The sequence below is a fragment of the Meriones unguiculatus genome, chromosome 19 (assembly GCF_030254825.1).
Source record: "Meriones unguiculatus strain TT.TT164.6M chromosome 19, Bangor_MerUng_6.1, whole genome shotgun sequence".
Classification (NCBI taxonomy): Eukaryota; Metazoa; Chordata; class Mammalia; order Rodentia; family Muridae; genus Meriones; species Meriones unguiculatus.
In genome coordinates, this window is record NC_083366.1 from 15,655,076 (window position 1) to 15,679,409 (window position 24,334).

At 44.9% G+C, this 24,334-nt stretch overlaps 1 protein-coding gene across 3 annotated transcripts in view; it reads right to left on the reverse strand.

Moving 5' to 3' along the window:
* Nucleotides 1-5,783: 5,783 nt before the first annotated feature.
* Nucleotides 5,784-24,334, reverse strand: part of Camk1d (calcium/calmodulin dependent protein kinase ID) — a 414,346-nt gene continuing 395,795 nt past the window's right edge. Inside the window, exons 8-11 of one of the 3 annotated variants that reach the window (XM_021643605.2) lie at nt 24,131-24,209; nt 16,561-16,648; nt 15,161-15,235; nt 5,784-11,677 (exon numbers count right to left, since the gene is read on the reverse strand). In XM_021643605.2, coding sequence (XP_021499280.1) covers nt 11,585-11,677; nt 15,161-15,235; nt 16,561-16,648; nt 24,131-24,209 — 335 coding nt within the window. In that variant the 3' untranslated portion in view covers nt 5,784-11,584. Of the gene's footprint in view, nt 11,678-15,113; nt 15,236-16,560; nt 16,649-24,130; nt 24,210-24,334 lie in introns of all 3 variants that reach the window. The other 2 variants (XM_060372960.1, XM_021643604.2) reach the window with 2 other exon arrangements.

Sequence of the window (24,334 nt, forward strand, 5' to 3'; positions counted from 1 at the left end):
TTTCAAGTTCAGCCAGGGCTACAGATTATTTCAAAGACAGCCTGTGTAATTTAATGAGATCCCAATTTAAAATAAAATGAGCCTAGGGCCCAGGATATAGCTTTTTGTAGACTGCTTGCTTAGCATGTGTAAGACCCTAGAACCAATCCCCAGTATTTCAAAGAGAGAAAAGAAGAAGAAGGAGGAGGAGAAGGAAAATGAGGACAAGAGGAGGAGGAGGAGAAAGAGGAAGAGGAGGAGACGACAACGAAAACTATAAAGATGATAAAGGTGAAAAATTCTGAAGCAAAAGAAAGATTATGGGGAGGCTAGTGAGATGGCTCAGAGGTTCTCTTGCTGAGAAGTGAATTTGTTTCTCAACACCCACATCCAGTGGCTCTCACTGTATGTAACTCCAGCTCAAAAGAACTCTCTCTTCTCTCTCTCTCTCCTTCTGTGTGTGTCTGTCCGTCTGTCTTAAGTAAAAGAAGGAAGAAAGAGGGGCTGGAGAGATACTTCATTGGTTACGTGCAATTGCTGCTTCAGAGGGCCTGAATCATGGCAGCTCCCAACCACCTATCGCTGCACTTCTTGGGGGTTTGCTACCATCTGTTGGCCTCCACAGGTGCTTCGTGCTCATGGTGCAAATGAACATACAGCATACAAATAAAAAGTGAATAAAAAAGGAAGTAAAGAAAGAAGGAAAAAAGAGAGAGGGAAAGAGGAAAAAAGGAAAGAAGGAAGGAAGGAAGAAGGAAGGCAGCCTTCGAGGCAGGAGGAAGAACAAAAAGGTAGGAGAGAAACAGGCAGCCACATTGAGATGAGCTCATACTCAGTGCAGCTCCTCTCAGCAGACCCTCCCTGAGACCCACAAGCCACACACAGTTAGGGCAGAAGTGCATACAGTTGGCCATGAGGACTAGCTGGGTAATCAGGTGAGGGCCCAAGGACTATCCCCATGCCCTTGTTACATTAGGGAAGGCTGATAGACAACCTGCCCAGATGAGCTGGCCTGTCAGCACACACAGCTGATTTTTATAAAGACGGGGATTCTTCTGAATTGAATGGAGGATAGTGTGGACAACAGAACCAGACCCTTGAATACAGTAGGTGCTCAAAAATTTTGAATGCATACATGTAAAAATGAATGCAAAATGGGATAGGATTTACCCACAAAGCATTGAGGGGATCCTGGAGAGGAAATAGGTCATGAAGGATTGTGGGTTCGGGGGGGCTCCTACGTTTAATTTCACAGCTGCCAAGAGACCCAAGGGAAAGGCTAGTTTCCTCAGGTTTTTTGTCAATAAAGTGAGACAAGGCCTGGCTACTTTTGAACAGTGCAACACTGAACGAGAGCCGTAAAGTGTTTTTCTGTGTGCCAACTCCTTGGTGATAGTCTTGTGAGGGCTAGCTCCCTCTTCAACTCTCACATCTTGAACAAAGGGGACTAGGTTCTCCCATCCCTTCCCTGCCCTGGAACTGGACTGGATTCTGAGCTTTCTCCAATCCTACAAATATGATAAGTGTTCTTATTGGCCTACAGTTCACCCACAGCCTTGTGCGTCAAGGTCTGCTGGGCCCACTCCACCAAGTACCTTGTCTGCAGTCAAGGTGTGTTCACTGCAGAGACTGGAAATCAATCCCCACTTCTTTTGGTTGGAAGCCACTGCATGTCTCTCTCCTCTCTCTCCCTTTTCGCTCCTCTCTCTGTTTCTCTCTCTCTCTCTGTGTTTGTCTCATGCTAGGCACTGAATATTCTTGGTTCTCCCACAAGTTTTACAAGTTTGTGTGAGAACTGAACTTCTCAGGAGCAAAAACAAAAACCAAATACAAACTTATGTTAGACTCTACAAGGCTCATTGACTGATAATCTGTAATTGTGAGGAGTCGGGATGTTTCAGAGGCCAAATCATCCTGGGAAATCTTTAACCCTTTTATGGTCATTTACTGCCAATTCTGTGTTTGGCCTGCCATCTATTGTTACGTCTGCTGGAATGCACAAACAAGCCCTTAGCCTCCACCAACCTGAAAACCAAGAATGGCAGTAGAGTAACATATGAGGTGGATTGCCGGCTTCTTGCTTTGCTGTAACTCACCGACTTGATGTTTACATCAATGCATTTTTTAAGTGCCTGGATTTATAACTTTGTTCTGTTAGGAGCTTCATGAAACTGTTACCACATTGGAACATGGCATTTGGAGTAATGTAAATCTGTGTTCCCAGCTCTGGTCACTGATTTTGGCTTCTATCTATCTGTCTATCTATCTATCTATCTATCTATCTATCTATCTATCTATCTATCTATCTATCTATCTATATTTGGCTCTCAGGCAAACTATTTCTTATTCACCTTGAGGTGTGAGCTTTATTTTTATGTGAAAATATTTAAGAAAATGGGGCTTGGCAAATTCTTGCTAGATCCCATTGGAGATCTCTGGGCAGACCTAATAGAGTCTCTCTCTTTCTCTCCGAGTATGTGTGTGAAACTCAGGAATAGGTCAGATTAGGCCAGATTAAGAGCCATAAAGGCAGGTTTATCAGGTACTGCTTCCAAGTAGGTTCATCTGTCCCCAAGAACGAGACTGAGGAAGTAGTATGCGTGGGCTAGGACAGGAAAGCTTTATGAACTGTAGGCAAAGGGTAACGATGTGTCAGCTAGGGTCTGTGTTTATGCCGAAGTACGGTCCAGACCTGAGCACTTAGGTGGGGATTTGGGTGGCTGGCAGCAGCAGGGGAGGAGGTTGCCATAGCTCCCAAGAGTGTTGAACTGGGCTCTCAGCGCCTTTCCTTCATTTGGAGGCTTCCCAGTGCAAGCCAGGCTGTAGGAAGGAGGACTGATGGGGTTTCCCAGCTTGTGCAGAGGTGAACAGGGGTTCTGGCCAAACAAGACCAAGTATATTCATACATGAAGACCATCACAGTCCAGTAAAAATGGCTAAAAATTGCTCTCGCTTTAGGCTGGTTAGGTAGTTCGGTGGGGAAAGTGCTTACCAGCAAGCTTGATGACCTGAGCTTGACCCTTATTCCTCACGTGGTGAAGGAGTGACGGGACTACTGCCAGGATGTCCTGTGACCTCCACACATGGCACAGAATTGCGCATGTGAGTTAAGGCATTGATTTAGCAATCATTGCCCATGAAGCAGAGTGTTCGCTACAGCCAGGCTCCCCATGGGGAGCAGAGAAAGCCAGAAGGCTTTGGGAACACAGCATCTGTACCCACTTCGTGCCATTATAGCACGGTTCCTCCTGTGTGGACAATCCTGTAACTCTAGTTACAGGATGTTTTGGTTAATTTCTTGTTTTTTTTTTTTTTTTAAATCAGCCCTTAAGTATGTTGTTATTCATATAAAAATGCGCAGGCCTGACAATCACCTGAAAACAAACTAACAAGGAAATTTGGTGTGTTTGGGTATGAGCTGAACCTCTCTGGAGTCACAGGGAGTTGGCTCTGAACAACAGAGGCATTGGCTTGCTGATCAACAATACTATCCTTAAAAGGCACAGTGGCCTCTTGCCTGTAATCCCAGCTCTCAGGGAGGCAGAGGCAGGAGGATCTCTGTGAGTTCAAGGCTAGCCTGGTCTACAAAGTGAGTATAGGACAGCCAGGGCACTGTGTCTCAACAAAACAAAACAAAACAAAACAAAACAAAACAAAACAAAACAAAGCAAAGCAAAGGTCTTGGGCTGGTGAGATGGTTCAGTGAGTAAAAGTGCTTACCACCACACTTAAAGATTTGAGTTTAATCCCCATGCCCTTATGTGGTAGAAGGAGTGAAGGGGCTGATGCAAAGATGTCCTGTGACCTCCATACATGAGAATTGCAGTGTGTGTGTGTGTGTGTGTGTGTGTGCTCCACAAACAAATGAAAAACAAATAAGTGTAACATTTTCAAAGTCTTTCAAAAAAGGACTTTAAATCCCAACAGTCAGGAGGCAGAGGCAGCTGTATATCTGAGTTTGAGGCCAGCCTAGTCTACAGAGCGAATTCCAGGCCTACCAAGGCTACATAATGAGACCCTGTTCCAAACAACAACAAGCAAACAAAAACAACAGCAGCAACAAAATGAATGAAAAAATAGCACACCAAATTTCATTTCTCCCACAAGGTTTTACTTAACCATACGGCCACTATTCACTCACTAAGGTCCCTTTGCATTTATAAACTTTTCATCGGGGCTAAAGAAAACAAGAACAAGCACAAAGGGCCGGACACTTGTGTGCTGTCTGTCTTGTTGGCTCAGAGCCTTATTCTCATTAAGGCTCATGGCGTCTTCGTGTGGCACTGGCTGTATAGGGCCATTTCATTCTGCATTTCTTTTTATTAATGATTTATTTCATGTATATGGTGTCTTGCCAATATGTATGTTTGTGTACTATGTGCATGCCTAGTGCTTTAAGAGGCCAGACAAGGGCCTCTTATTCCCTGGAACTAGAATAAGAGATGGCCTTGTACTACTGTGTGGGTGCTGAGAAGAAAATGGGGTCCTCTGTGAGAGTAGCCAGAGCTCTTAACCTCTGAGCCATCTCTCCAGCCCCACAATTCTATATTGTTGTAACATACACTCAATTCATTTTGTTTTCCTTTTCTCCAAAACTGCTTACTATTTGGGTTACAGCAGTGGTTTTCAACCTTCCTAATGCTGTGACTCGTTAATATAGTTCCCCATGCTCTATGACCCCAACCATAGAATCATTTTCATTGCTACTTCATAACTATAATTTAGCTACTGTTATGAAATGCAATATATCTGAAATTCAGAACATTTGATATGTGACTCCTATGAAAGGGTTATTTGACCCCCCAAAGGGGTTGTAACCCACAGGTTGAGAACTGCTGACTTTGATTTGAATTGCCTAATGTCAGATCTGATTGCCACATTATATACAATGGACATGAAATGATTTTACTCCCCAAACCTTTCCTTTCATAAAAAACAAAGACACTCCCACCCCGACTCAAACAACAACTGGCTGGCCTTTTGTTGGGACAAGAATCTTCCTTTGAGCATTGGTAACTTCAAGCTGGGCTGAGGATGTAGAAGAATGTGGGCAGATTGCTCAAGCCCGGGGCTGCCACGCCACTCTCTCAGAAAGACTTTCTGGAAATCAATGTTGACTTTTCTGCCAGACATTTTATGATTACCTAATTGATTTGACCTGAGTTCTTGGGCACTTCTCCAGCCAGCTTCTACAGTGGCAAGAAAAAGAGGGAAGCTTTCGTGTCTAGCTAACGTTGGACCTGCCAATCTGCCCCTCCTCATCATGACCACTTCAGACCAACTGCTTGTTGGGCAGGTGATGAGAACCATCTGGGCGATCTCACAAGCGTTCAGGCTTTCAACCCAGACTCCTTTCCCTTAAATCTAAACGCCAAGGGCTTAGAGGCACACGGTTTGCTTAATGTGTGCAAGAACCTAAATTCCAACCACACCACTGCCAATCAATCAACGGATAAATAAAAAAATAAGCTTGAGAGAAAGAGATAGAGGGAGAGGGAGGGGGAGGGGAGAGGAAGAGGAAGACAGAGAGGTAGAGAGATGTTGAAATGCAATACCTTATTCACGATAGAGGCAACAGCACCAACGTCTAAAGGTGATTAATTCTCTTTATTGGAGGAAAACAAGAAGTCATCAATCTCATCATCATTATGATAGAAATCGATATGTATACATGATTGTCAAGGCAGAGAATCATTTGCTACATAGACCCATGAACAATTTTGCAGTGCCGCAAACCTATGGGGGGGGTTGGTTAAACTTCTTGCAGAGTTTATTACATGCATGGGATAAATGCAAAGTTTCCCTTCTTTTACTTTTTTTTTTTTTGGCAAGCATGTTTTAATGAAAGAAAAAAAAATTAAACCAATTGCAAGCCTGGTAATCGAGAGTGGGGCCAATCCTGGGTTCAAGGATAGAAACCATTGTGAAAACATGCCCACTGCCGGGAGAGAGCTGAATGGAGGCCAATTACATCATGTATAGATAGCTACAGAAGCCAATTTAGACATTGTTCTAAAGGATGTTCTGGGCAGAATGTACCTTTGTTATCTTCTCACCTGAATATGGGATTAACATAAATGTTCTCTGAAGCATGCAGCCCCGATTTTCAAACGGAAGATGCTGCTATGACACTAGAAAGTCTTATGTTGCCCTGAAATGGCCAAGTGCCTTGCAAGGAGAACAGCAGCTTCTGTAGTGTGGGATAAACATCTGAGATGATGTTCTGGTCCCTTCTTCTTCTCTTGTGTAGCCTGACTACCAGCTCTGCCCCAGGGCTTTGACCTCCAAAGTGGAGGGCTATCCAGGAGGACCTCAGAATCCTTGTCTGTCCAAACTAAGATTTTTCCTATTGAGAAGCAAGTTAACTAGAGTTTGAGACCTTTGAGCAGTGTCTTTGACTAAAGCCTCAAACATACATCTCATTTTCTATTTTTCCCATCCATAAGGAAAATAAAATCACCTGTAAGCAACATAGTTTGGTAAATCATCAGAGGACATAATAATTATATGATAAATTCCCCAGAGACAAAACAAATAAAAAGGTTAAAAATGGATATGGAGAATGCAGAAACAGCGTTAGTACAAGGGGGTCGATGCAATAATTTGTCCCTTTGGCTTAGAAAAATACAGACACAGAGAAGCCATTCCACAGTTTGCTTTGTTCACAAAACCAGACTCAGCAGCCACATGCTGAACGGAATATTTGGCTTCCAAATGCACAGCCTTTGGGTCTGCGAAAGTGAAACCCCTAAAGCCACAAGCTGAGCTGTTCCCACTGGAGATGACAGAGAAGTCTGCGCAGGGCTAAGTCCTCCCGGCGGTTATGAAGACTTCGGTAGCTGGCAGGAGGCAGGCCAGGCTGTGGTCGGCATGCAGAGACAACTTTACAGTGGGGCTGGGCTCCTGCGTACACACGAGCTGTAGACAGACCTTCATGCACTGAGACCGCCAAGGGGGGACCTGGTAGATGGGGTGTGGCCTTTTATCTTCCTTTTATGTTTCTTCTTTACACCTGCCTGCCTCCTAGAGTTGAAGTTTTCAAACTACTCACCTCCATACACAGTTCTATGCAGGCACCAGGAAGTTTGCCTTTCAAAGTTTTGCTTCCCCAACTTAACAAAAACAAACAAACAAAACCCTCAACCAACCAACCAACCCAAAAAATCCACCTCAAAACTTTCAATTCGGAAAATCGAAGGATTGAAATATCTTTTCTGCTTGCCAACCCACCCTAGGACCAGGAAACCCCTAAAGAGCAGTGGAATACATACAGATATATACATTGGTGTTTAATTTTGGAAACCAACTGAACAGTGTTTGGTCTGGAATGTGTTTCAGGAAAAGGCAAATTGTCGGAGTATGAGAAGGGATGGGGACCTAGCACTGATTTGGTAGGACATGCAAGGGGAGCCCATATCTCACTTTGCTGGAAGTGATCGTACTTGATTTCTGATTATGAAAAATGGAAGGAGCTGTCCTTCACCAGCCCTCACCTTCATTCCTCATGGCCCAGGAAAACCCAGCACAGCACTCGGGGCAAATCTTGCAAGGGAGAGGTGCTGGCCCCCCGGCCTCCTGCCTGCCTGGCATGGTGGCACTGGGACGGCTTGCCCAGTATAAAAAGTCAGCTCTGGCTACAATTCTGTATAGGCCAAAGGGTAGTGATACCCAGAGCCCTACAATCCCCAGTCATTTCACTGTTTGGGCTTTCCCTGCTGTTTAATGCTCATAAAACATTAAACCCAAATGCTCTGACCCTATCAAGTTTTGCCTCCTATAGGAGGGGTCAAACTTCTCAAGAGGGGACCAGCTGGTTCTTTCTCCTGTGTTCACATGTGATTGGCCTATGCTGTAAAGGCCAGTTCTCTTTGTCATCTACCAGCTATCCAGTGCATTATGGGCATTGAGGTGTAGAAACGAAAATCATAAGTAGGTAAACAGAGTCTGGAATTCACTGAGCCAATTATTGTGTTCCCAAATACCACAGTCAGATTTTCTGAAGAGTGGAAGTGTCTCAAAACTATGAGTTGGTGTGTAATGGAGGCAGCTATATTCTTAAGGAAGCATCTTAGACTTCGGGCACAGTCAAAGTGGTATGGCTGGAAACTTCAGTGTTATTTTTAGAAGCGGCCCAGAATCAAGATAAAGGGCAGGAATCCATATCTTTGGGGTTGTTTGAATGCCTTCTCCACAGCATTTTTTTTTTCCACACAGAGAACTGAATGCCAGCTGATCTTTTTGGAGTGAGAGTCCCTTTGGGGTTAGAGAGATAAGGGAGGGCTAAAACCAGCCAGGCTTTGTTACAAAGGGTACCTGCAACACTGTCTCAGTAATTGTGGCCCCCATGTGTGTCTTCAGCCTATCTCTCCAGCCTCCAAACTCTAGAGACCCCTTGGTTAAGAATGACAAGCAATTGGTCTTATTGGTGCTAAGCAAGAACTCTCACTCACTATTGGTTTTAGAAGAGTATTAGCTGCCCTTTTCGCCTCAAGTATAGGTAAAGGCCAGGGAAAGGGAGGGACAGGCAGGAAGCAGAGGGTAAACTATTCTGAAATAGTTCAAATTTTCCTAACTCAATGAAGAGAAATATCCACTTGCTTAGCAAATGTGAAGAGGTTATGTAATGGAGGAGGTGTTGCGAGCTTGCTATCAGAGAAGCAGTCTGAGAGGGGACCTCTGTGGCCACAGGATGCTGCCATGCATCCTGGTACATGCATGAAGTCCTCAGCCTATGTCAGTGGAATCTGACGAGCGTGAGGGAGCCAAGGCTTTGCCACCCCGTTTTCCAGGTCTGAAGACGAAGTCCATTCTACATTCTCACATATTACTGTATCATAGTATCAACTGGAAGTAAAACTTCATCTTTCTTCCATGCTGACTTTCTCAAAATGGAAGACTCTTTCCTGTGGTACTTATTTTCACCTTTCTTAAAAGAGTAGGAAATAACCTAAGTTAGTGACATCATGTGTGGGCTTCCTGGTGGCATGTTCAACCTTGTCTACTACTGGGCTGGCACTAGCCATCAGCTCCTTACACTAGTTCATGGAGACCTGATGTGTCACATTTGAACCAAGCATGTTTGGTTGCAAGATAGACACCTGTACCAGGGCTTATTTTCACCTGTTCTGTATTTATCCGTCGTTCATATACATATATGTGTGTATACATATATGCAGTCCACGCACCCATATATCATCTCTATGAAATACTCTCATCATTAATAAGAATGTTGCTTTGTAAATGCAGATACTTAGGTGCACCGTACAGCATACAGGCCTAACACACGAAAGGTGTCAAATTCAGGTAACAGCGGCAACCAGTCAGCCTCCATCCTTCTTCCGCCTCCTGTCTTGAGAAAAGGACTTGCTAATGAGATCAGGACGCATAGAAATTGAGATCCCTCTGCCTCAGCCTCTCCAGTGTTGCAATTACAGCCCACTCAGCACACCTGTAGTTTTTTCTTAGATTATACGAACTTGAACATTTCCATGATACTTGTTGGTAGGAAACATCCTATAAACATTTTAGAGACACTTCTGGGTCTTCTTAAATACTCTTTGTAATATTTATATCATTGCCTTTCTGAAGGGTGGGGCAGGTGCGTGAGTCTCCATATTCAGTGGCATTTGCTTTCTAATTGGGTCTGCTGACATTTTAGAAACCTTTCCTGGAAGGATATAGATTTTTGAAATGACAGCCTCAACTGCTACCCTTTGGCCTGGTGTGGCAGGATTCTCAGTAAGCATTTGGAGGCCCATGACACAAGTAGGAACAGGTAGACCAGATGTCTGACTGTGAAACTGCTCTTCTATATCTTGCACTGTGTCCTTTGAGGAACTGGAGCTGCCTGCCTAGTGACATCGTGTGTGTGTGTGTGTGTGTGTGTGTGTGTGTGTGTGTGCATTGTAGAGAGCTGGGGGCAAAGGTGTAGGGCTGACACAGATGACTCACTTGTCCGGTAGGACTTTCTATGGTGGTGACTACATAGGAGGGGCATGAGGACAGTTCCTGAGCCATAGGGAGACCTAATGCAGCCCATCTTGGCAGACTGCAGCTAACTGCAGATGAGGCTAAGGTGTTAAATAGACATGAGAGCTAAAGGGAACGTTGGCAGGCAAAACTGGCGTTTGAGCCACTTGCCTTGGTCTCTGAGAGCCTCCTTGGGGAATGTCTGTCCTGAACCATGCTCTGTGCCTGCTCTTCCTGTGTGTGTGCAGCTCAGCGACATGGACTGGTTTTCACAGAACAGTCCTGATTTCAGCCTTCAAGTTCCACATACTGGGAAATCCTTCAGTCCCTGTTAAGCGAGGGCACACAATGGCCTGACCATCACATGTACTTTCTATTTTAGATTCTTCTGATGTAAGGGAAGGCTTGTGCACCAGCTGGACCTTGCTGAGTCAGCCATCTCTGAGGTGGGCAGTATTCTACTCATGTAGTGTGTTTCCTTTTCACCTAAAATAAGAGTCTTCTTCAAGGCCATTTCTGTCCCCTCTCTTGGGTGGGTAATGTTCATGAGAGAACAGGGTAAAACCGTGGAGGGTGAAAAGTGTGTGTTATAGGCCATTTGAAGGGTAGGGTTAGAAATGAATTTTAAAAATTAAAACAGATAAAGAAAGATTCGTTTTAAAAGTGCATAGCTGAGAACAGAGTTTCATCCATTACCCCCCATGAGAAATGAGGGTTGTGTGTGGTTCATTTTAAAAACAAGATGGTGGCTTGTTCCTTCTGCAAGGGAGACTCCTAAATCTTGGCACTGTGGGGACTGTGTTCCCAGAGCACAGTTCATCTGGAATTCGGAGCATGGAGTCTAGGGAGGAGGCAAGAAGCTTATTTCTTCTGTGATTGGTGAGCAGTTCTCAGGGGGAAGCTGCTGGTAAGGTTTTTTGCAGGTTCCCTGCCAAAGCCACCTTCAAAGAAGCCTGCCTAGCCCAGCTACTAGGGTGACCTCTGGAGGAAAGGACAGAGGACCAAGGAACACAGGTAAAGTGCACTCTTAACCATGGAGACAGATTCTTGATCCTCTTAGAATTTAAAAAAAAAAAAAACCTTTTAACTCCTCTTGGAGGGAAAAAATATCTCTTAAAGATTTAAACCACTATTAAAGAGTGAATGATAGAAGTCATGTAACTAACTGATAGAGATCAAAAAGACGAGACATCTCGGAAAGAAAAAAAAAACCTAATGCACAACATTTACCAATGTTTAAATAATCCAGTTGAAACCTTTTTTTGTTTTTTTTTTCATGAAAAAATACACCCTAGATGGCTGCCTACACTGAGAGAGCGTTAGTGGTGGAGTTGGGAAAGGGGAGCGAGAAGGTCCATTCAGTTAGAGCTTTGCAAGATTCGTATATACAGCACCAGATCCTGTGACGTCAGCTCCCCTTGAGTCCGTACAGTTTATGAGAAATGAACACATCAGAATTGCAGTATAAAATATGGCCATAAAAAACTTCTGTCTTCCAGTCCTATGCAGGCGCACCATGCAGGGTGGGTGGGGTCTCCGCTGATGGAGCTCCTCCGGCCAAGGGCTTCTCCTTCCGGCCCTGCCCCCTGGGTCCCACCTCCAGAGCCGGGTCACTTGCTTCCGGTGTGCCCTGTTGTCACAGTGGTGGGCCTGGGTCTCCTCTCAGCTCCGACTCCTGCGACCCCCGACGAAGAAGAAAGGAAACTACAGTGCGTGGAAGGTGCCAGACCTGCCAGGGAGAGTAGACAAGGGGAGGGAGTCAGGATTAAAGTTACCCCTCCATTCTCAGAGAGAGGGTCAAACGTGCTGCGCTATCGGGATGAAACCTGTATCTAATTGCTAGGAAGATACACTCTATGAGATATACTGCCAGACCCTGAACTTTTATCACCTTGGACACCTCTGTCTTTGAAAATGACGTAGTATGTCCATCATGACACAGGATATATGAGGCCCCATTTATTGAGCACTTTCTATATACTCTTCATTACACGCTAGGGTAGTAGGCTACTCAGTATATATTAGGCACTGGCATGGGTGTGGATTATATAGCATCATTACTAGAATAGTCTTTATTCTTTTCATTATTTTAATTTGTGTATATATGTGTCGTGTTTGCATGTGTACAGGAAACACGTGGACATGTATGTGAAGGCCAGAGGTTAACATCAGATAGGTATGTTTAGCTGTGCTACACCTTGTTTTTACTGTTTGCGTTTTAATTCTTCATAATTTATTCACTTTACATGCTGATTGTAGCCTCCTCCCTTCTCTCTTCTTGGCCCCATCCTCATTCCCGCTTCCTCCTATCCCTCTCCCCTAGTCCACAGAAAGGGGGAGCCCTCCTTCCCTATCATCTGACCCCATACCAGGGAGAAGTGATCAAAAAGCAGGCAACAGAGTCCATGTCAGAGACAGGCCCTGCTCCCCTTACTAGGGAACCCACATGGAGGCTAAGCTGACTATGGGCTACATCTGAGTAGAGGGCCTAGGCCCTTGCCATGCATTGTCCTTGGTTGGTGCATCAGTCTCTGAAGGCTACCCTGGTCCCAGATTTGTTATCTTTGTTGCTCTCCTTGTGGCGCTCCTATCCTCTCCACATCCTTCTCCCCTCCCCGCTTCTATAAGTCTCCCAGGGATCTGCTCAAAGTGTGAGTGTTCTGCTCACAGCCAAGTTTGGCTGATCCCCTGTTGGGTGGAGTCTTTCAGAGGGCATCTATGGTAGGCTCCCATCTTGTTCCCTCTCCTCAACTGTTTCTCGTGTCTGATCTGTTTACCTTTCTGAATGGGAATTATCCTCCCTAGGGTCCTCCTTGTTATTTAGCTTCTTTAGATCTATGGATTGTACTATGGTTTTCCTGTATTATATGGATAATACCTGCTCATAAGAGAGTGTATATTATGCTTCTCAATAGAGAAATATCAAATGGTAGAGAAATACTTGAAATGCTCAACATCCTTAGTCATCAGGGAAATGCAAATCAAATGATCGTGAGATTTCACCTCATACCCATCAGAATTGCTAAGATCAAAAACTCAAGAGACAACACATGCTGGAGAGGATGTGGAGAAAGAGGAACCCTGCTCCATTGCTGGTGGGAGTGCAAACTTGTACAACTGTTTTGGAAATAAATCTGATACTTTCTTATAAAATTGGGAATAGCCCTACCTCAAGACCCAGCTGTACCACTCTTGGGCATATACCCAAAAGATGTTCCACCATACAAGGACATTTGCTCAACTATGTTCATAGCAGCTTTATGCCTAATAGCCAAAATCTGGAAACAACCTAGATTTCCCTCAACTGAAGAATGGATAAAGAAATTGTGATACATTTACCCAATGGAATACTGTTTGTGTGTTTTATAAGACAGTTTTCTGAGTTGGTTAGGCTGGCTGGCCAGCAAGCCCTAGGGATCTGCCTGTCTCTACCTGCTTGTGCTGGGATTAGGAGCACACAGGCCACACCTGTCTGTTTTACATGGTTCTGAGGGTCAGTGAATGACAAAGCTCTTTACCAGCTCAGATGAACAGATCATTTCTTATAACAGCTCCATGAAGTAGGCATTTTTAGAAAATAATAATAATAATAACAACAATAAAGTCTGTAACTTTTTCAGGTCCAAATTTATATTCCAGGAAGCATTTTGTATCATGAGTCCCTAAATGAGGATGTTCATGATGCCCAAAAATCTCCCCAAAGGCTCATGTGAGACATTTTGGCCCTGTGGGAGTGCTATGTGGTGAGTAGATCATGAACTCTCTCCATTCATCAGAGGATGAATCCACTGATAAAGTCAAAGTTGAATTGACTATTAGGATGTGGGGCCTAGCTGGTGGAAAAAGGTCACTGCAGGACATACCATTGTCCTTACCCTCTGCCCTCCTCTTTCCTGGCTGCCACAGATAACCATGGAGAGTAAGAATGAAACTGGGAGCCAAAATGACACCTTTCTCCTGTAGATGTTTTTCCTCGGGCATTTTGTCACAATAACAGAAAACTGACTCACAAAGGCACTGTAGTGTACATCAGCTATTATACAACTTTAGAGTGTACATTCCTAGCCACTTTGTATACTTGGACGTAGGAAGAACCATAAATTATTGAAATAAAAGCCACTGTGGATGCCATTGTGTGAATCTTCAAAGAAATGGTATTTCTTTCAGTCAAGGGTGGTTAGAAGGGGCTTTGCTTATAAATGTAAGTGATCTAGAGGTGTACAACTGTGTCAGAGAAGCTCACGGAGTTGTCTTGAGAAAATCTGAGAACTGTATATGAGTTAAGAATGGATAACACGATTATGATGACTCCTTTTGGGGAGAAGAAGGCCGTAGCCTTAACTTTGTTTCATACGAGGCAAATGCTCTACTACCAAGCTACCCTAAGCTTGCATTTCCCGATGGTTTTACTGGATAGCCCTGGCTGTTCTTGAACTTGGATTCCTTCACCATCTAAGTGCTGGGATTACAGGTGTGTCCTACTTATACTCAACCATGGGGTAGCTCTCTTGCCAAGAAAGAAATCCTTTCACTAAGCCAAATAGGAAGAAGCATGTTGCCCAATGGTTGGGTTGGGGGTGGGGCTGGTGGGAACCTTCAAGGTGATGGTTTGGAAGTAGAGAAGAATCATCAGCATGGTTTAGTAGGAGATTAATATTCATATAAAGATGGGGAGTGGGAGAGAATGACAAGAGTAAGCATGACTTTAAGAATTTCACCTTGTAAGGATGAAGGCCAATGAAATACCATCACTGTCGCTTTTATTGCAAAGCCAGTTTGGTGCATATAAGTAAGTTCAAGTACTTGTCACCCTCAAAAAAACAACAAAACCCAGACTTCAGAAATCAGTGCAACCAGGGCATGAGAACTCTCCCATACCTTCTGGTCCATACCATACAGTCCAGAGGCAAGTGAGAGGAAGGAGACAGACCAAGCAGTGCCCTGGCCTTATCTTTGGTTGTGTGACACTTGTGCCATGGATTTCTTATCTATAAATGGAAATGATTATACCTAGCATGGGTGTTAAATGTTGAATGATGTTCTAAGGTAGTCATGGGTTAGATTTGTTAGAACATGGCAAGGCAAACCGTTGGTGCTCAGCTCTCTCCTGCCCAACCCGGACTCATCTCAAATGCCCGCTGAAGAATTGTGGTTTTGCTACATACGCACAATCTTTTTGGCTGGCCAAACTGAGGTTGCTTGAGACACTTGCATTTGAACTGTCCAGGCTGCTGCCAAGCTGTAGCCTCCGCATATGCCTCACGACGGCCGTGGCATTAAACGCTTGCTGAAACAGAGGGAGAAGGACAAAGAGGTGGAGAGGAGCAAGAGAGCCAGTTAGTTCAGCTAGTTGGAAAGCACTGCAAGATTTTTCTCCTTCCGCTTATCCAGAAACTGTGAGCACTGCAAGTTTTCTCAGATACTCCCAGGACACTTTAGAAAGAAAATTTCTGTCATTCTTTTCAAAAGCGCACAGATTTATTTAAATCTCTTCCCCATCAAAATATATTTTGGAGGTTAAAAATTCACTTGCGTTCGTACATATGCTAAGCAAATACTCTACCAACTCTCTCTTTACTTTTTAATTATGGGAGGCTTTCATTAAGCTGCCCAGGCTAGGCTTGAATTTGTAATTCTCCTGCCTCAGTCCAGCCTCTTGTGTACCTGGAATTACAGGCCTACACCACCAGGGCTGGCTCTCTCTATAATATATATATATATATATGCTATTGCCCTAAGTAATGGCCTTACCTTTGAAAATAAAGTAGGTTAATGGAATTTTAATTTTTTTTTCTTTTTGAACCAGAGTCTCACTGTGCCTTCATAGCCAACCTAGAACTTACTATGTAGGCCAGGCTGGTCAAACTCACAGAGATGAGCTTTTCCCTCCTGAGTGAGTGCTGGTTTTAAAGGCATGTACTGCTGTGCTTGGCTTAACACAACTAATTTTGTTTCTGTTGGCCCTCACAGCAAGACAGCAAGCTTTTAATTACTGATGCTGATTAGAATATAGAGTTTAGGCAATAATAAATGATCATGAAATTGCAATGGTTTAACTGAAGAGCTCAATTCAGGTCTGGGATATTTCTTTCTTCCCTTTCATCACTTTAATAAAAGGTGATTATTCAAGGTGAAATTCAATAATTTGCTGATTATTCTCAGCAAAGTAAGGGAGACAGGAAGGCTGTGCTGTTTAAGGAATAACAAACAAGTGAGATCCGGCACAGTTGCTCTCTTTGAAACACAGATGGGAAACGCTTTAGCCCTCTTATATGTGACATTCCATTTGTGTCTTAATCAAGAATCACTGAAATGGTGCTGGAGAACTGGCTCAGTGGTTAGAAACGCCGGCTGCTCTGCCAGAGGACCCGGGTTCTATTCCCAGGACCTGCATGGTAGCTCACAACTGTGTGTATATAGACACACATGCAGGCAACACCCCCACATGTAAAAAGTAATTTCAAAAAAATGTTTAGAAAAATAGATTAAAATTAGCAAGACCCCTGGTATTTCCATCCAAACCCCCATGGGTCACTTAGAATCACTTTCCTCAGAGTGGTTTAAATTCCCTGGGAATTTGGTACACATGAAATAGGCACACTCAGGACTTACTCTCCATTTGCTCTTTGCAAAATTCTTCCGGATCTGGGCACTGACGGACTCGTGAATGTTTTTGTTGAGGGCTGTGTCACCAGCAATCCTGAAACACAGGCCAAGAGACTTTTTCAAAAAAGCTTCTTGTGGCTTTCACACAGAGTCCCATGCTACTTTCTGGGGAAGCTTCACCCCCAGGGAAGTTGAGGCTGATGGGGGGTGGCTGGCTGCTGCCCTTCTAGATGTTTAATTCCCCACATGAATTGTCCTTAATCTAACACAAGCTAAGAGCCCCAAGTTCTACAGTACCTTCTGCCTTCTATTCCCTTCTCAAGACCTGCCAAGGCTCTACTGGTTCCCTCTCTGCCTGTCTCTCATGTTTTCCCTTTTTAAAGTCCAATCCCTGCAGAATCCATGGCAGCTTTAGATCAGCTTGGCCCATGTTCTAGAAAGTTCCTGACTTCCAGGAGCATGTCCACACTGTATTTGTGGCCCACAGGTGGTCTTTATTAGCACTCTTGCTTATTTCCAAGCCGTCTCTCCCACTCCTCCCACCCTTTCTTTTCCCATCTTGCATCTCACTCTGCTTACAGTCTCCTTTAGGACTGCTAGGAATTCCCTAGGGTCACACACAGCACAGACCATCCTTTGCCACATAACCCTCTCTCACACCAATACTGTCTTCTATATCCAGTGAACTGATTTTTCCTCCAGGTCAGGGAAAACTTCTTTGGCTCTAAGCCTTTCCTGGAATTTGATCCTTCCATTTTTCTTCCTAAGCCATTCAATCTAGGTTAGTCTTTGCTCTCTATGAAAGCAGTTATTGAATCCTGAAAAAGTTGCAAGGCAGGCTTCAGAGTCCTGGACCACCTTACTGGCCACACAATATCTGCTATAGGAGAATACTTTTCCTCTGGCCAGGACTGCCCTGGACTTAAAGCAGGCCCACTACTGCCGAGTGCCATCTTCAGTGCCATCTCCAAAGGAACAAGCTCTGTGCTTGCTGAGACCCAGGCTCATCCTGCCCAGGCTTGCTTTCCTTATAGAACTGCCCGTGGTCCAGGAACTAGACCAAGTCTGTGCCAGACTGAAATCCCAGCTCAAAGCAACCTCCTCCCGCAGCCCCAATTACATCCTCTCTCCACAGAAGGGCTCAAAGGATGCTCAGAGATGAACTGAAGTGAACCAAGTTTCCACTTTGAGCACTCCCAGTTGCCTCTCTTCCCCAGGCACACATCCGCGAAACAGAAACAGCATATGTGAATGCACAAACAGAAACAAGAGCGAGCAGGTTCTGGGAACTGGAGACATCTTAATGAAGCTTTCTTTCTTTTAGAGCTCATAGCAGTGCTACCTAGGATGCATGTGTGGACATACCTACCACATGTATGTGTGTGTGTTTACGTGTGCATTTGAACATGCATGTAGGGGCTAGAGGTTAACCTTGAGTGTCATTCCTTAGGAACCCCCCCTTTTTGATAAGACAAGGTCTTTTACTGGGATCTGGGGCTCATCAATTAGGCTCTCCTAGCCAGCCACCAAGCCCCAGAGATCTTCCTGTCTCTGTCTTTGCAGCAGTGACATTTCAGGCATATATGACCATGCCTGACTTGGGCAACAAGCCCTTTATGAGCTGAGCTATTTCCCTCAGCAACATCCTGTATCATTTTCAACAGCTCTGTCCTCAGAAAATGATGTTAATGCCAACGAACAGTGGCCATCTCTCTCTTGGAAATAACCAGGTCAAAATGATAGGAAGTGTGCCGAGTACTGCTGCAGGCCAGAGTGGGGTCCAAACCGGAACAGCGTGGGGTGGTAGGGGTTGGGGGTGACCCAGGGACTTACAAATGCTCGTCAATAGCCAGGGCTCCAACGCCCTGAGGCTCTGGGTCTGCTGCCTGAGGACCACTTCCCGTGCCTCCTGGGTGGGTTATCACAGGCCAAGACATAAGGACAATGCTAACTGTGAGTTATTTTAGGGATGGTTCCTGCTCACTTCCCACGCTCTTCAGCTGTGGGGCATGTGGGTCAGAGTCTAGCTGGCAGCAGGTGGCTCAGTGGTCCTGTCAGGCAGTCTTTGAAGTGCCTCAAGTCCAAGTGTGCTAGTCAATCTACTAACTAAACAGCTGTGACTATACAAGGGAACATTCTCTCAGCACTGCAGGATTCTTCAGGCTAGTCATTAGGAGTTTATTGGGGCTTCTCTTTTCTAGGTTGGGCAAGAGGAAAGTGCCTCTTCATAACTGCGAGTCCTAATACAAACCATAGGATTTAATGACTACGAATGTATTTCTCGTTTTATGTTAGAATGTGCCTTTGTTTCTTACCTGTTCCTGATAGTTCACTCTTGACTCTCCTCTACTTATAATCTAGTGCTTTTTCATGATTGCTTTTATTTTATAATCTCTCAAGGCCAGCATTTCTCAAATTCAGCATCAAATCAGGGCCTGACATTTATATGCAGTTAAACCCCGTTTATTCACAGCACTCATCGGTATTAGACAAGCTAAGTCCACAGAGAGAACAATCACTTCGCGCGCATTCACATGTGTGCATGTATGTGGAAGCCAAAAGCCAACAAGGCTGTCTTCTTTTGTCACTCTTCACCTTCTTCCTTGAGACAAAGTCTGTCATTAGGCCTGCATCTTACCAACTCAACTAGACTGGCTGTCAGTGAGCTCTGGGGCTGCTCCTGTCTTCACCTCAGCAGCACTGGGATCACAGGCAGATGAAGCCATGCCAGTGACTGAACTCCATGGCGGTGGCAGTGGGGGTGGGGGCGTCGGCGGTGGGGGCGGCAATGGCGGTGGCGGCGGTGGCAGTGGGGGGGGTGACGGTGGTGGCGGTGTGAGTATTTCAGATATGTTTATTCTCCCTGGTTCTGACACTTGGCCAAAATGAGTTTCGTGATATGTGGTGTACCTCCCGACCTCCCGACCACAGTCTCTCGGACTGCTTTCTGATTCCCATGGCCAAGCAAAGCTGGTGTGCCTGAGCTCTTGCAGAGGGGTGGAGCCTCAGTCAACATTCAGAGGTAAGATGGTTAATTTTATATGTCAGCTTGACTAGGACATGGCACCCGATATTTGAACATGTGTTAGTTTCTATGTTCTGGTCAAAGTCTTTCTTGAATAATATTAGACTTTGAGCTAAGCACAGCACACGGGCAGGCTTATTCTATCAGTTGAAGACTTTTGGGAAATGGAAGGGACTCTGTTAAGATTTTGGCTGCTACATTCATTGTTCCTTGGGTCTTTTCACACATTTTGGAGTTCCTAGACTCCACAATTATACAAGCAATTGTCTCAGTTCCTTAAAATAAATTTCTCTTGTGCCAATTGCCTTAATTTGCCTGTCATTTAAGCCAGAGATAAATATTCAGGGCAATCTGACCTGGAAATGAGCCCACGAGTGCTGCTGGAAAACAAGGATGGGCTCCTATCCTGCTGTTTGCCAATTCCTGAACTTTGGCCTCAGTGAACAGCTTGCATGTCCCTTATAAGGTACCATCAAGAAAAAGGCAAAACCCCAAATGAGGGTGGGCTTAGAAAAATCTGGTAAATGGTACCGACTAGTGCTTTGACAAGAGCCCTAGTCCATCTGGAGTGGAGTTGTGAGGTTCAGGAAAGCCTCTGTGCTTCCCGGGGGCTCTCCTCACCCTGGGTGGCTTGGATAAGAGGAAGCTCCAGGATAATGAGTGTGTTCAGAGCACAGCTTCCAGAACACAAAGCAGGTTAGGCTCCACTGCAGGCGTCCCTCTCCCTCCTGCTGGCTCCCAGCTGGACCCACATTTCCTTTGCCTGCCTGGACAATTTCACCTTGTGGAGACAAGCACCTCACAAAGGCAGGCAAATGTGGGACTTGAGATTGCCTGCGTCAACTTCCTGTGTTATTACTTCCTGGTGTCTGGCTCCCTGGAAATTTTCAGCAAATGGTAAAAATGGAAGAGCCTGTAACGAGCCTTCTGATTAGGAGAGCCTGGATGGCAGAGCTCCCAAGATTCCAAGGGTGACTTTAAATCTTTGTCCCCAGCTTGACTTCTCTTCTGGGTGCCACACTTCTTCAATGTGTACCTTCCCTTGCTCCCCAAATCCCAGCATGGCCAACTGACCTTGACCACAGCCTACTCACACCCCAAGCATCTCTCATGGGCCCCCTCCTCTCTGCGCTGCACCTTCCTGCCCTACATCTAAGACCGACTCTAAACTCCCTTCCCAGATCTTCTGTCTTATAACCAGATGAGGCTTTCTGAATATAAATCTACTCTACCAGGTAAAGCAGGCTTGGAGTAATGCAAGTTGGTTACAAGTTCAAGGTCAGCCTGGGAAACTCAGAAATACCATGTCTCAATTAAAAAAAAAATGAAAAAAGGGCTAGGGATATATTTTGAATGTAGATCACTCTCTTAACACATTTGAGACCCTAGGTTCAATTCTCAGTTTCAGAAAATAAAAATAGCAGCAGCAGCAGCAGCAGCAACAACTAATACATAAATAAAAATCACATTACCATGCTTTAAACCCTATCAAGACCCCATTGCCAAAAGGGTAAAGTTAAATTTCTTAGGACACCAATAGGATAATGAGTTCATATATGTCAGATTCGTCAGGTGGTCTTGCTTGTTACATGTATTATCTTAATTAATGCCTTGAAAATCCAGCCAAGATGTGCATTATCACGTGTGATCTGGATTCTATGGAGGATGCCCAAAGGGTCCAGGCACTGACCTGCCCAGGCAGTAAGAGATGATGCCAGGTCAGATCCCCACTGATCCTCACCCTCACCTTTAGCTTAATTTCCTGCTTGTCTCCTTTTACTTTTCCATACCAAGGAATACCAAGTGCTGTGGTTTGATCCTGGACATTCACTATGACTCATCTTGCTTGAAGTTCCTCCCCTTCCCATGGGCTGGGTTGCAACCTTCTTCTAGTCAAACATGTGGCCTGGCACCAGATCCAGTTGGGACTACTCTACTCTTCTGAAGTCCCCAGAAGGTGACTTTGGCTTGGTTTTCCTAAAAATGGGAGACTAACTGTCCCTGTCATGGAGAGGGAAGGAACTCAGGAGGTGTCACTGCTCCTTGAGGATCTGTAAGCAGTAAATGGTCACTGGAGAAGGAGAAGACATTTTCTTCAGTGGTGTACCCACTGGTAAGGTGCCCATGTAAATAAATCATCACCCACACTTATGTAAGCAAACCTAAGTAAATGTGTCATCTCTCTCTCTCTTACACACACACCCCACATACACATGGCACATGTACTCACACACCTGTGCATGTGACAAGAAAGTACAAGGGGAACTAGTGGGGAGGAAGGAGGTTAGTGGGAGTGGCAGAGGACAAATGAGAGCAGAAGTGAATGTGATCACAGTATATTACACACATTATGAAATGCCATAATTAAATCTAGTTTACATATAATTAACATATGTTACTGAAAGGCTTTTAAAGGGCTGGAGAGGTGCAGTAGCTAAGAGCACACGTGCTTTTGCAGAGGGGTCCGCTCTTCAGTTCCCAGCACCCAAATCAGTTGGTTCACAACTGCCCATAAACCCAGCTCCATAGGGATCCGACACCCTCTTCCGGTTGCCATGGGTACCTACACTCGTGTGTATACCCGTGTGCGGATCCATACACATACGTATAATTAAAAACAATAAACCCTTAACATTTTTAAAGACTTTTTTTTTAATGGAAAGAGCAGGCTTTAACCCAACTTCTCACTTTCTACAGAGTGGGGCTGGATTATTGGACAAGCATGAGGAAGCCAGGCACTTCCCTCCCTCTCTATAAGATGGTCTCAAAAGCCTGCCACTTCTGAAGGCCTATCGTGTGTGATGTAAAAAAATTACTGCGTGGCCATCATATACATGTACCTGCTATCCCAGCAATATCCCAATGGCGTACAGACTGTCCACCTTTCTAGATCTTCCCCGCCCTCTGCTGTTGTCTTCCTCATACAAGGAAGAACATTCGCTGTGGAGCCAGGCCTTTCTGACGAGAGCCCTGGCTTTGCCTTTGCTGGCTGTGGTGTCTTTACTCAGTTACTCTTTCTGTATTTCTGAACTGAACAGAAAACCCACCTCCCGGGGTTATTGTAGAGGAAAATAAAAATGAGTGAATGCTTTAAAGCAACGGGCAGAGTTCCTGGAACACAAAAAAGACTCAACAAAGGGCAGGGCAGGAGTGGTCAATTAAAATGCTATGAAACTGGGTTATGCCACGGCTTCTAAGTCCCCTGTGGAGGGCCAACAGCCTGGAGGAAGCACTGTAGAAGATGACAGGCCAAACACAAAACAGTGTTCTATGTGCTCCGTATGAGAATTTTCTCCTGAATTAAAGTCATTTCCCCCACTGTGTGTGTATGTGTGTGTGTGTGCACGCGCGCACTCATGTATGCTGTGGGAGTAATCCCAAAGCCTTTTATATACTAGGCAAGAGAGCTACCAGTGAGATACACCCCATTTCCTCTGTGTTCATTATCCTGGGTGCTGTAGTTTACATGCCAAATATGTTCAAAGGTCTCGGTGTTAAAAGTTTGGTCCTTAGCTTGGCGTTATTGGGAGGTGAAGAAAATCTTCATCAAGTAGGGCCTAATGGGAGATCTTTAGGTCAAGAAAGTAACCTTGAAGAGAACCATGGCCTACGGATCTCTTTCTCTTGTTTCCCAGCTACTATGAGGTGGCTTCTTGCTCCACCATGGGTCTCTACCGCTTGCCAGAGGCCCCACCACAACACCAGCTGAAACTGCCAAAACTGTGAGCCACAAAACAACCACTAAAACCTAAAAAACAACCAAAACCCCTGTTGTCCTTTTAAGTTCATCGCTTCAGGTATTTTGTTACAGTATCAGATATCTGACTCACCCACTGAAGAGCTTTCTTTACTCAAGTACTTGTTTCAAGGTGGCTGCTCATGGGTCTATAGTGAACCAGACACTTGCTCTGCCTGGGTGTATAAATCTCTGTATGTGCGTTAGCAACACTAGTTCTTATACCGAGTCAGCAAATCAGGGCTGTTACTCTCAAAAGTGAGAAAGCTGGGACTTAGCAAACCAAGCATAAACCCAAAGTCATACTAGCTGTCAGTGAATTTGGGTTCCAACCTCGTGACATAGACACAACACTGGTAATGTGCAGCATGCCATAAAGCATTGGTGAGTCCCCTCAGAGTTAAAGAGAACAAGAAATCACGTGAAAGAGAATATATTAAAACACACACACACATACAAATATACTGTCAAGGAATAGATTCCACTCTTAATGCCTCACTGGGTGTTTCCCCTTAGCAAAACGGATCTTCAGAACCATCTACAAGATGAAAAGCTACCTGCTATCTTCCATACATTTAACTTCCGAGCGTGTTCTGAAGACTGCACCCTGAGAGCAACAAAAGGTGCAAACACTGTTTGGGGAGATGAGGAAAAGCCCTGCCAGGGTGACATGAACGGAGCGCTTCAGTGTTTTCGTGAGTAAGAGGAGTCAATGAACAGTCCACTCTGGCAGGTGGGGAGGTGGCGCGACCCTCACAGAGGTGGCGTGACCCCCACAGAGGTAGCGCGACCCCCACAGAGGTGGCCTTCCTTACCATGGGTGCCGAGCTGCCTGTTCGCAGGTGTATCTTTTATTTGGGTCTTTCTCCATCAGATTCCGAATGAAGTCTTTTGCTGTTCAAAAAGAAAGCACAGGGAACAGATCACTCTGAGGTCTGAAATGTGATGATGAGGACATGTTTTAAGCATGTGTACCACTGAATATGAGACCAGCATTTTACCTTCCCCATTGTGCCTTG